We start from the raw sequence: 13055 nt of genomic DNA, 5'->3' as shown, positions 1-13055 counted from the left end.
GAGCCGAGCCGAGCCGGGACGGGTTAGGATGGAACGGGACGGCAGCGACCTCCGCGACGCCGCAGCGCCACGACGCGGCCGACGGCCCCACTGCGGCCCGGCCCACCCTTCTCCTCCCCTCCTACCGGCCTTCCTCCCCCGCCCCTCAGTCGGCGGCGGCTCGAGCTAGGTCTGCCGGCGGCTCTGAGTCCGCTGAGCTCCGCCGGGCCGCGATGCCGGGTGTGGGGCGCGAGGCTCCCCGCAGCGCGGAGCGTGCGGAGAGGATGTCTCTCTGCACGGTGGAGACAGAGCCAGGGGTGCAGAGAGGGCACGGTGCGGCTGAAGGCGCCACTGCTTGCCCTGAGGGTGCAGTGTGACCATGCGGCTGCTGTGTCACAGGGTTCATGGAATCACAGAATGGTTTATGTTGGAAGGGACCATAAAAACCACCCAGCTCCAAACCCCTTGCCACAGGCAGGGACACCTTCCACTAGACCAGGTTGTTCCAAGCCCCGTCCAGCCTGGCCTTGAACACTGCCAGGGATGTGGCAGCCACAGCTTCTCTGGGCAAACTGTGCCAGTGCCTCATCACCCTCCCAGGGAAGAACTTCTTCCTAATAGCTAAGGTGCAAGGAGGAGCAAGAGGAGGAAGATGTACTGACCTGGGGGGAACAGGGATGCGAACTGAGTAGGACTCCCTGGGCAGTGAGTCTTCTCCTTTGCAATCTGGATTGCAACCTTGCTGCTGCATCATGTAATCCTTTTCATGGGCTAATCAAGCACTGTGGTATTTAGCTTTGTGGGCAGCTAATGCAATGATAGTCACACGCAAATTAACTTGGACTTGTCAAGACTTGTTTTCTTGGGCTCTTAAAGTCAAAAAAGCTTCTGTGAAACTGTAAGATGGAAAGTATTCTGTATCTGCCTTTCCTTCTTTGGAGAACTCACCTATGGGCTGTCAAATGAGTCCTGAATTTAAGAAACCCAGAGGTGGGGATATGAAGTATTGGAATGCTAGCAGTAGTATTCCCTGCACATAAAATCATTAAGGCCTAAAAGGAGGTGTCATTTTCAAGGCGCAAAAAAAAAAACAACAACCAACACATACTCAAAGCAGGAAATACGTTTGCAAAAGTTAGGTAGAGAAAAATTAAATGGATGCCAGATGTACGAGTCTGGTGTTCAGGACACTGGATTGGTTATTTAAGAATAGATTCTGCCTCTTTGCCAGTCAGACAGCCCAAAGAGGTCCAATATAGTCTATGGACAAAGTATCTGGGTACTAATTCTTACTTTAAATTAGAGTCTTCGTTTTAAGCTTACTCCAGCATATTTAGAAATCCCACATGCAAATACGTGAAACAGCAGTGCTGATTGTGTAAGCTTTTCCTTCAAAACTCAAGGCTCTGTAGTATAAGTCATTAGGATCAGTTTGTCACTTCAGGTTATACTCAAAAACAACGTGTGCAGACTCTCGGGAATTGCATAGTTTGATATTATTGGGTCTTTATTTATGGACTCATTTGAAACTGTGTGTGTCAGAAGTACACTGCAAAATGTAAACTGGCCTGCTTCCAGGGAGACAGGGGAGCACAGAACTGCTAACTTAGAGATTCACACTGATTTTCCCCTTGTACTCTGAAAGCCTTCTACATCCTGTATGTTCTTTCCAATGTAAATAGGTAAGTTTTCCTTGAACACCCAGCAAATAAAGAAGAAACTATTTACCCTTTAGGGAGCTGTATTTCCTCGAGCAATTTTTAACAAAACAATTACCTCTCCCCCCATAAATTAGCTTCCTGCACTCCTGATAGCGAGCTGTTTGTATCCTTTTGGTTTTCTCTTCATTGGCTGAAAGTTTGAACGCCTCCTTTCCCTCTACTGATTTGCTGCTCTTGACAGGCCATCAGATGACAGCACAGGAAAGAGTCAATTTAATTTTCCAGTAGCAGATGTTGCATTAAGACTTGGTCTCCCAGAACATCTTACACATCCAAGGGCTGTCCAACAACTGCAATTTAATGCAAAGGCTTCCATATTGATCACTGGTTTGGCCTTGCTGGGTTAAGTTTCACTTCTCACCCGGAGGTGTAGTTCCCTGTCCTGCATTGCCAGTGGTAAAGAGTGAGCTCTCAGAGCCTACCTTGTGATCTTAGCTTTAGTTCACCTTCCCCAGCGGGGTCTCAGTCCCTGCTGGAAGCACTACTGGAAAGTCTACATAAATAATAGCAGCACCAGAACTGTATTCCTAGTGCCAGTTCATGGTTAGAAAGATTGAGGTAAATGATTTGTACAAAGTGTATGGTGCAAGACATGGCCAAGCACTGCACACTGCCAGGTGTGTACTCTTGAACACATACCAATCCTCACTCTGTATCTTCCACCCTAGACCACATTGCTTTTCTGGTCAAGCATGTTAAGGAATGTGCTTTTATGCAGCATCTTTCGTCTGAACGGGTTCCAGCCTTAAAAGGAACGTTAAGTGGTTTTACATAAGGCATTACGTAGGATTAGAGAATGTGATCTGTTTGCATTGTAGTCTTAAGACAAAGAACAGCCAAGGTTATTTTAATGAGACATTGAGATTTGTCTTGTAACGGTGGATGCAAAACTGTAGAAATTTCTAATTTAGCAATATAATAAAGGTGGGTTTGAAGCAGCGGAATGTGCCGTATGTGTGAATGCATGTTCATTGTCAAGTAAGAACCTCTGAGCTGTGAGCCAACAGCATGGAGAAAAAAATACTTCAGCCCTAGTTTTTATCAGACTGCTAAAATGTCTTTAATTTCACATACTCTAACAATCTCACACAGAAGGTACTCAAAAATACTTTGTGGGATTGGTTCATGTTTGTGGTGTGTTCAAATAATAAAATAGATCAGCTGCACTGCAATGCTGAGGCTGAAGACTTGGGAATCAACTCAAGGGCCTGCAGCTTTTCCCACTTACCAATTCCTGCAGTATACTGTATTTTACATTGAACTTGAGGAGACAAAGTATGCTCTCAAGAAATGCTGCAGCATCTTCCCTATGATTTGAGATGTAGCTTTTTTTCCTAAGTTTGTGGTTTGGGTTTTTCAGGCTGTTTTTTCTCCCCAGTGAAAACACACTCTGTTGCTACACCCTGTCTCTCCATGGCCACGAGCGAAGAGCCTGCAGAGGAGCTATTTCCAGGCTCTCTGTGGGCAGCTCTCTGCCACTGAGTCCAATTCTGCCTGTGACAGGCAGGATGCTGAACCTACTAAAGCTTCTTGGGGTCACCTCGGCAGCTTTTAGTGCTCTTAATGCTGCTTTACCTGCCTGGTGAGCTCTGCTTCTGGGACCCAGAATAAGAGGGGTAAGGCAAGTTTCACGGGGTCCCAAATGGTGTCTCACTGCTTGAACAGCCCTTTGGGGCAGATGGAGTGGCAGTTGTTGTGGACACATGATAGCAAATACAGAAGATGCCTGGAAGAAACTAAAGATCTTTGGTAAAGGAGCTCTGAAAGCATACTATTTCTGTCACAAGAGCAGAAAGACAGAGAGGTCTTGGCAAGACAGATACAATGAATACAGCTGAGGGAGCATCTCTGGGCAAAAGAAGGAGGAGATGGTGTCCAGGGCTGTTAGATGCTTCTTAATGTTCGGCGTGAGAATTCACTTGCTCAAGAAAGCATCATGTCCCATAAACTGAGGATCTCCCCAGGGGTTGTTGCTGAGATGCTCTGGGAAGACAGAAAAGACACTAAGGGAGAGCAAAGACTTTTCAGGCTCTCGGGAGACTTGTATTCCTTGCAGGCCAGGACAATTAAATAAGACATAGCTCAGACCCTCACACCAGCCTTAACCAAGGCCGTTGTGCAAGGGTTTGTTTTTCACGGAAGGAACAGGAGTGCTAGTGGCTATACATTAATTTTGTGTCTCCCTGTTTACATAAATGTATCTCAGGAGACTTTTGCAGCTGATTGTGCTGTTTGCATTCAGAGGAAGGAAACCAGCTGCATGCCCTTCCTTTCCATTTGCATGTGCAGGAGGGCAGAGGTGAAGCAGGCAGCTCTGCTGACAGCAACTGCTCAGCCCAAAGATGCAAGAAAATGTGACCATTCAATAAAAAACAGCATTAACAAGGGGACTTGAGAGCACAGCCTGGGAACCTGGCTGCTCCCCAGTTTCCAGGTGCACAAACCTGGCTGGAACATATTGTGGGTATCTTGCTGAATCATGCAGGCAGGTGGATTCAGTTGTTTCTGCCAAGATGCAAGAGGAACTTGAACCCTTTCCCTGGACGAGGTGTTTCTTCAGGGGGAAATCCTAGAAACAAACTTGGCACGTACAGATTTTGGCTTGGACTTACTAAAGCCACGTTGCAAAAAATGAGACTGGCAAGGTTATTTTGAATATTGCGTCCATCTGCCTGTCAGTGCAGGACAGAAAGAACAAATTAAAAACAATATTGGAAATAGATGGGAAGTTGAGCTTAGAAGAGATTTTACTGACCTCTATAGAGAGGTAAGAGAAAGGAAGAGAAATCTCGGAAGGTTGTAGTTAGTTGTGTAATGCCGGTATACCTGTGTCTGTGACAGAAAAGAATAACCTGGTGCTGCGAGGCAGTGAGGCTCCAGATACAGCATCAAAACATGCACAGATGGGTCTGCCATATTATCTGAATGCACACCTGAGACTGGGATATTTTATTCAAATCCAGCAAAACCTTGCAAGAGCCCTGAGGATGCTGCTTGGGGTGAGGAACCTACTGGAAACTGGCGTGATAGTCTAACTCAGATGATGGTGTTAAAGTTTTAGGCTGGTGGCTCTTTATCTACATGGCTTCTTGTATTCTTAAGTAGTTCCTTCAGTTTGCAGAGCATCTTCCGGAAGGAAGGACCTTTGCACAGACTGAATAAACATGTAATTTAATTAATCACTAAATTCTGCCTCCTCTATGAGTGAAATAGGATGGCTCTGTTACAGCAATAGTGTGCAATCATGTTTACAAGACAAACAAAGATAATTCCTTTGGCTGCAAACCCCATGTAAATGTAGGCAATCATAACACTATTCGAAGTGAGAAGTAGGAACAGCCGGAATAGGATTTCCTCAGCAACAAAGATCAGCTTTACTTAAAAATAATTCAGTAAGAAAAAAACCAGAAAGATGCTAGGACAGCTTCAGCTTTCAAGAGGAGTGGGGAAAAAGCTGATTCTATTTTATCACTTTTTGGTATTTGCTAGGAATTGTGGCCTCTTCACCCATGAATAGGGATAGAAAAATTAAAACAATGACAAATCACCACCATAGAGTGCAACTGCTTGGGAGAAGTCCATGTAATGCTCTTCTAGGATCTATAATCCTTTTACTTTCCCATGCAATTAAGCATAAGCAGTGAAAGAGTGAAGACTGAGAAGGCAGAAGTGATAATAATAACTTCAGGGAAGAAGCAAACATATTCAAGAACCTTGTATAATCACCATAAGAAGAGCTGTCACTTGGGGTAAGACTTGTCTGTGTCATGGCAAGGAAAACTTGTGCAGACAGCATGGTTTCCCTCAACAGCAAGTCCTGGCGAGTACTTGGTGGCACCTGAGAAAGAGCAGAGATTCTGTAGCGTCTCTTTCCCACCTCTTACATAAATATTGCACAAGGCAGCTGGTTTCTGTTTGTGAATGGCTGGGGATATCAAAAGCAACTGTGAATGCTGCCTGGGTAAGTGGGCCAGTCAAATCAAGGTAAATTATGAAGCTGCCCTGCACGCTATGTGAGCAATACACAGAATGGATTTAAACCCAGGTTCTCTCCTAATTCTGGGGCCTTTTCAGCACTGTATCTCCTGGCACATCAACCTGGATGATCCCCTGCCTTCAGTCTATCTCTGTGGAGTATTATTTTTCCTCAAGAATCCTTCCATTGCATGCCTGTTCACCATGTCTGCTGTGAAATTAGCTCTTTGTGATCTGACAACTTGGGTACCAAGAATGTAAAGATACATCCTAGGAAGTGCTGTTTGCACCTGGAAAAATAAAAGAAGGCTCTATTCATGGATTGAAGGGATGGATGGTGGGTGCAAATGAACAAATGCTGAGTCACTCCCCAGAAACAAAATCATCTGCAAAACCCCCTGACTAGGGATCAGAGGAAATAATGCAGGAAAAGGCCTCAGGAATTCATGCAGTCAATCCCCCCAGCATGGCACAGGATCAAACCTCTCCGCTCTGCTTTCATTTTCATGCCACGTGCCATAATGGAAAGAGAAAGGGAAAAAATGCCAGTAAATGGGGAGTACAAGGTTGACCTAAGCAGCAATTCTCAAAGGAAATGAGGAATACAGAACCTAAGCCCATCTCAGTTTAATTAGACTTTCAAATGAACAGATCTTCTTTTCCATCTTCTTTCTTTTACCCGTCTCCATTTCCCAGCTGCTTTTCTTTTAATCTCCTCTTTCAACCTATTTGAACCCCTCCAACAGTATCCAGCATAAGAAATTCCCCCTCTCACAATACCAGTTACTTCTCTGCCACATTGAAGAAGCAGCAGGCACATGCAATTGCAGGGATTATTTATAAAAATCATAAGGGAGCTTCTGCAGAGGCCACGAGCGGCTGAGCTCCTCGCGGTCGCAGTGCCCAGCAGCTGCGGGTAGGAGGATTCAGCTGCCTGCCACGTGGGCCAGCACTTCAGCAAGCTGAAATTATATGTTTTGCCATGATGCTGTAAACACAGCAAGGAAGCCAACGGGAGGCAGTCGCCGAGTAGTGGAAAAGGCGCTTACAAATTAAGTACCAGCACATCAGTGGGAGCGCAACAACACATGGCTGTAGCATGGATGAGCTGCCTGGAAGAGAAAATTGGTTCACTTGTGAACATTCTTCCCACTTCCAGAAATGAAGAGTGGATCCTGCTTGTTCCTGTGCATCCAGCAATGCTGGATGGCCACAGCTTTCCCTGACTGCTGGAGGTTAGCAGTGCAGAAATGAGCAGCACTCTCCCAGAATCTTTTCTTGCAGTCTTGGGCTCAGTTTCCTCTCATCCTTCCAGATTTTGGTCCACAGAATCCTCTGGTGACTGTCACATTTCCAGTTTAATCCACTGTTCTTTGAGCACTGTGCTGTGCTTCTTCCAAAGAGCAGCACAGGGCTGTGGCTTCAGAGACAGGTCAACTCCAGCAGTTTGTTGGCATCAAGTGTGGGCAAACATGAGCTGAGGACAAGTGTGTTTACCTATGTGCTGGTCTGCACAGTGTGGGTGGGAGTGGGTGAGCTCTCTGTGCCTGGCATTGCAGAAGGCTTCAACACTTTTCCTGGGTTTGCACAATGAACACAGGCCTGGGAGGCTGCAGCTGGCAAGAAAACACAGGAAGACAAGTTAAAATAAATGAGAACATGTTTCTTGCATTCCTCCAGGTGGGAAGTTTTGGCTGAGGGCACAAGGGGCACGTTGAGTCAGCCAGCATGTGGAGATAGCATCACTGCTCCCCTGCCCAAGTTTTGCACCCAGGCATTCCTGTTGCCTTGGGCTGAGTCATGGTCTTACATGGCAGAGTGCATAATCAATCCCAAATATAAGGGAACAAGCGCTTGTTGTTAAAGAGGAAAATCTGGAGGGAAGGTGCATGTTATCAATCACACTGCAGCTAGATCTTCCCCAGGGGTGCCCAAGCCTGGGTCCTCAAGCTGCATCTTTTGTGCAGCATCCGCACATGCACAGCACGTATCTCCTGCTGCCCGCGGATGCTGCTGGCACAGGCAAGAACTGGGGGAGCTGGAGCTGACTTACCCCCATGCCAGGGCAGGATCCCTCTCGGCCCATGTGTCCCTGTGTGCTCGCTGCACACTGTAGGTACGGTTCACGACATGTTTCAGCTCTGTGTGTGCATGAGCTGCTGTGCATAGCTTTCCTTTGGGTTGTGTGTCCCACCTGGGTGCTGCTTGTGAGTGATCCTACCTGGGTGGGTACTTGTGCAAGTGTCACCCTGGAGGGTATGAATGTCTGTCAGCCCCATCTCAGTCCATCACACACAGGGCAGCCCAACTGGGGAGCTATGTGCCCAGTGTCCCCCCCATGGGTGGGTGCCCATGGGAGTGGCCCAGATGGGGCTGCCTCCGGTGGGGGGGATGCCCATGAACGTGCTTAGTGTCCCCAGGTGTGGATGCCCCCCATGTGGGTATCCCTTTCCCCAAGCCCAGTGCTCTGGTAAGAGTGACGCGGGTGCAGGCGCATCCTGGCTGTGCTGGGTCCCCAGCCGTGCCCCCATGGGTGCGTGGGTGCCCAAGAGGGTGCTGGGTGTGAGGGTGTCGCAGGGTGTGGCCGCCCCGGGAGGTGGGTGTCCCTGGTCTCCATGCCTGATGCACGAGTGGGTGCCCGAGGGCGGGTGCGGCTTGGGCGGATGCCCCAGGGGCCGCCGTGCAGTGCCGTGCCGTGCCGTGCCACGCCGTAGCGGCGGGCGGGGATGCTGCTGCCGGCTCCCCCGCCCGCCCCGCGCCACCGCGGCAGACGCAGCGCGGCTCGGAGCGTGCACGGAGCCTCCCGCAGCAGCCGCGGCCCGGGCAGCCCCGCGCCCCGCCATGGCCCGGAACCGCCGGGAGAGGAGCAGCTGGGGTAGGCGGCGGGGGGGCGGCGGCGGGGTGGTTCCCGCGGAGGGGCAGAGAGCCCGGGCGGGGCGGGCAGCGCCCCGGGGCTGCGAACAATACCGGGCCTGCGGCGGCCCGTGGCCCTCTCTGCGCTGGGGCGGAGGGCGAGTCCAGCCCCGCCTGGGCCTGGGCCGCCGGGGCGGGGCGGCGGTGCCGCTGGCGGGCGGTGGTGGGGGGCTCGGCCGTCCCTGGAGGAGCTGGGCGGCCTGCGGGGGTGGGGGGCCGCCCTGTCCCCGCTTCTCCCGTGGGGACACACGGGCATCTTCCCTCCCTTTTTCCCCTCCTTCCGGGGTCTGGAGCCGGTGGCGTGGGTGTCCGCCTGCCCCTGCCCTGCTGCCTGCGGTTGCTGCCTGCTCGCAGCGTGGCCGGGGAGGGGCGGTTTGGGCTGGGGTGCCCGTCGCTGGGGGGCCTCGCTGGGGTGCTGGGCGGGCCGAGGTGCCCCTGGTTTGCCACCGCCCTCAGCCCCACACGGGGCGGGCATCGCCGGCAGCCGCCTCTGCGGGGAGCCCTACGGCTGCCCGCGCCCTCCGTCGGCCTGCCCTGACGGCCCTGTCCACGCAGCACCTGCCCGCAGTCCCCGGGGTGGGGTGTCACCTCAGCCACCACCCGCTCCAGACGGGGAACAGGAGTCCTGCTCAACCCACTTATTTCAGACGGGGACGCCGGCCTTCTCCGACAGGTCGCTCCTGCACAGGGGTGCTTCACATTTCTGGAGGCTGCAGGGCTGTCTCTGTGTGTCAGACCCTCCAGACAGGGGACATTTCAAATTCATCCCTTTAGAAACCCCACCTGAGCCTGGGGGAGCTGGCAACAGCATCGCCAGGGAGGAGGAGGGTTTTCCTGCAAGGTTTCCCTGCTCCTCCTGCCTGCGGTGGGCCTGGATCCACCAGCAGCTACTGCTGCTCCATTGATCCAAAGCTGGTCCCACAGGTGGGCTGCCCTGAGCAAGCAGCGGGGCTCCTGCTGGCTTTCGTCTTGCATCTGGTGCTTAGTGAGGTACTGCTTTACCAGCTTCCACTGGCGTGCTGTCTTGTAGAAAATCACGTTTTATACAGCCATTTGCGGTTCTTTGAGGCTACGAGTGTAATGTCATTTCCTCTGAGTTGTATTCCCTTTGAACTCATCAGTGCGCATGGTATCTTGCCTCCTCAGGTAGAGCAGGTGAGCTGAGCTGTGATGTTTAGATACACAAATTACATTATAATTTGTATAGATGAGAGTAGTATTTCCCATGGTAATGATTAACAGTTCAGGGACATGTTTGCAGAAGCGTTGGGATAACAGAGTGTGTGATTTGAGTAAACAAAGCGCGTGGTGGTCTTATTGCAAGACAGAAGGGAGAAAATGAGCGGCACTCATTTTATTGGTGCTATTTTTAACTGTGCCTCTTGATGAAGGTCGTTAGACCTTTGGGTAAACTGAAGGGAAAACTTCCCAGTGAATATGGTGATGTTCTCAGCTTTGTCTCACAGAGCGTGTGACAGACGTGTCAGTCCTGTCTCTGTGTGTGTTGAATATCGCATACACGTACGCACGCTGGTGCTTTCCCATCAGAGTTTGATAGCAGAAGAAAATGCAAATGGTGCTGAAACAGATCTAAATGGAGAAAACATCATCTTGGAAATTGTAGCCTTGGTCCAGCAAGACAATTGGTTACATCCCTCAGTCTGAACATGGCTGCTAAGCCATACTTGAGTGAAATCTGATGTGTCACTGATTAGATTCTCTGTGAATTTTGCAAGAATCTGGAACCATCCATGGATCCAAGTGGATCTCTGTGGGATTAGCTGCCTTGTGCTGCAACCCATCCGCAGGTCAAAATCATACTCTGTCTTCTGCAGAGGTTTACCAATTCCTAGAATGATTTTCTGCCACTTTGCCAGGCTGGGTGACACTGCAGGTAATACGTTAGGGAGCAAAATGCCTGTATTTTTACTAGGAAAAAAAAAGCCCCCTTTAATAAAAGTGTACATTTGTATAACAGAATCTCATTGCCCTGAAAGATGTGTTTATATCCAGTGACTGCAGCATTGTCTGGTGACATCAGTCTGTGGGGTGACTATTCTACTGCTACGTTTTTCAGCTTTGCTGGAGAAGGAGGAGTCCGAGGCTGTTACTCAAACTAAAGCAGAAAGTCCTTGCTGTGTTCTGAAAATGGGCTTATAGGTCATTAAAAATACACGCTATTTTGAAATGGATCAAACTTTGTCCTAGTTACTCTCTGGTTAGTCAGGCCTGAAAATGAGCAACTGCTTAGTGCAACCCTCCTCCTTTGTTTCATAAATATAATTTGCCTTTTCAAAGATCACAGAGCAAATTAGGGTGACTGTATGGCACCCAGAAGAAATTGCCCCCGGTCAGCTCTCAAAGCTGGGTTATTGTCACATATGTACATCCCCGGGAGCTTGTGTAGGGGTGCGTAATGCATCAAGCATAGGGTTTAGCCTTGGGCAGAAAGTCAGCAGAAGGCTGTGCATCATTTAAGGCTCTCTCACTGAGTGTGCTAAGTGGTGCATAAACCTCACAAATGCTGCTAGTTGCTGGATGAATGGCTGAGGGAGCTGCAGGTGAAAAAAAATCACATATAGTTTCTCACCAAGAGTAGGGGTCCCTGCTTTTCCTAAAATAAGGATTGTTGGTCTCAATCCTGATCAGCACAGTGAAGTCCAGCCAGCTCAATGCAGGCTTGGAGTACACTGATTGTTTTTCTGAAATTCCTTGTGCTTGGCAGTTGCAGATACTCAGCAGCCTGCTCCCTCTGATCCAGTAAAGCCATTGGAGATCTCTGCTCCCAGTCCCTCGTTTCAACAGCAGAGACTGAAACAAACTCTGTGAAATCCATCATGTTTCCCATCAGGGCCAATGTTATAATTGGAATGACCCACTCATCAGGAATTCAGTTTTAAAACCGGAAAAGGGATTAAAGAGGTTATATATACTTCTTGGTCAGGATTTTCAAACTGGACATGAGATTCATGAGAGCTCCAGAAGGGGCCTGATTGCCAGGAAGGGCTGAGCAACTGTTTAATGGAGAAAGGACTCCTCTCCATCACAGGCCAGGCTAAGATCATCGCTGCCACACTTTTAGACTACACAGCAGTGGGTTAAACTGGCAAGAAAAGGATGATTTTGGTAGTTTATTTTTTTTTCTTTTAACTGATAGTGCTAACGTATTTTCTGCCTTTTATTTGGTTTCTGACCTTTTATGGTAGATTTTTAACAGTGGATGTGCTTTAGGTGACCCTACTTGAGCAGGGAGGTTGGACTAGGTGACTTCTAGTGGTCCCTTCTAACCTCAACCATTCTGTGATTCAGTGATTTTCACATTCCACTTACTGGCATTTCTTTGTGACTCTAAATGCTGGGAACGTCCTGAAAAGTGAAAGCTGAGATGTTTCAGTCAGACAGGCCTTTACACAAAAAGCCACCGGACACGAGAAGATTCACAACCAAATTACCAGCTTGTAAATAGGAAAAGAAGATGAAGTGTTAGGACTTGAAAGAAGAAACAAGACAACATTAAAAGCTAAGCTTGGTTGCTGTACCTTTGGTTTTGAGGCAGCAGCGTTGTACAGAGGATTTGAATAGCATGGTCTGATCCACTGCAAGATAAGCAGGAGCAAGTCCAGCCTGCCTTTCCCCTTTTGGGGGAAGAACTGAGATGCCCCAAACCTGCCTTGCAGCAATGACATGGTGCCTTCATCACGCTTCATGTTGCATCCATGCCATGAGAGCCTTCGGTGTTGCCTGAATAATGGAATGCTGCCTGCCTAAATAATGGAAGGGAGAAGCAGTGTATGGGTGCTGGTTGTATCTTGCTGCATTCTCTCTGATAAGCCCATAAGTGAGAAACAGCACACATTAATATTGTTTAGGACCTAGGTGATGCTCAAAGACAGTGGGCCTTATATGAACTTACCTGCATCACTGACTGGAACCTTCTCCAGCAGGGAAGCGAGTCTGGTGCAGGTATCACCATGCTCTGGGAGGCACAAGATGTCCACTGGGTAACCTCTGAAAGTCACTTCAGTCCAGAGAGACCCCAGCTCCTCTGTTACTGGCAGAAATGCTCACGTTTGCTGTAAGTTGAAGGACGGTTGTGTTAACAGTAATAAAGTAACTGAACACAAATCTCCCAAATGGGGTAGAGGCTCCAGAGAAGGTGCTGAACTCTGCCAAGCCAGTCAAATGTATTTAAAGCTCTCTGCATACATGAACATTTTCTCCAGAGTATATTTGCCTTTCATGATAGATCTTAAGATTTTGTGGCACATTTACCAAATTTTTTTTTTTAGGCAATTGTAACAACAAAAGTCTGAAAATAATTTAATGCCAGAATTGACTAAATCAGGTACTGGTGGTCGAAGGAGGCTGGTTCCTGACAAACAGAGCAAATGAAGGACCATGCAGAAAATGCATGCTAGGAGTGAAGCCAGAGTTTTGGAGACCTATTCTTATAGAATTGCAGAATCC

At 48.9% G+C, this 13055-nt stretch overlaps 1 protein-coding gene across 2 annotated transcripts in view; it reads left to right on the top strand.

Moving 5' to 3' along the window:
* Positions 1-8394: 8394 nt before the first annotated feature.
* The window catches only part of ATL1 (atlastin GTPase 1), a 32051-nt gene continuing 27390 nt past the window's right edge, over positions 8395-13055 (top strand). For both annotated transcript variants that reach the window (XM_057408457.1, XM_057408456.1), the window contains exon 1: positions 8395-8550. In XM_057408457.1, coding sequence (XP_057264440.1) covers positions 8517-8550 — 34 coding nt within the window. In that variant the 5' untranslated portion in view covers positions 8395-8516. The remainder of the gene's footprint in view (positions 8551-13055) is intronic.

Source organism: Pezoporus wallicus, unplaced genomic scaffold, assembly GCF_028554395.1.
Source record: "Pezoporus wallicus isolate ANWC-B61680 ecotype Strahan unplaced genomic scaffold, APGP_CSIRO_Pwel_v1 contig_13350, whole genome shotgun sequence".
Classification (NCBI taxonomy): domain Eukaryota; kingdom Metazoa; phylum Chordata; class Aves; order Psittaciformes; family Psittacidae; genus Pezoporus; species Pezoporus wallicus.
Note: the sequence above shows the minus strand (reverse complement) of the source record. Positions and strands in the feature narration are given on the sequence as shown.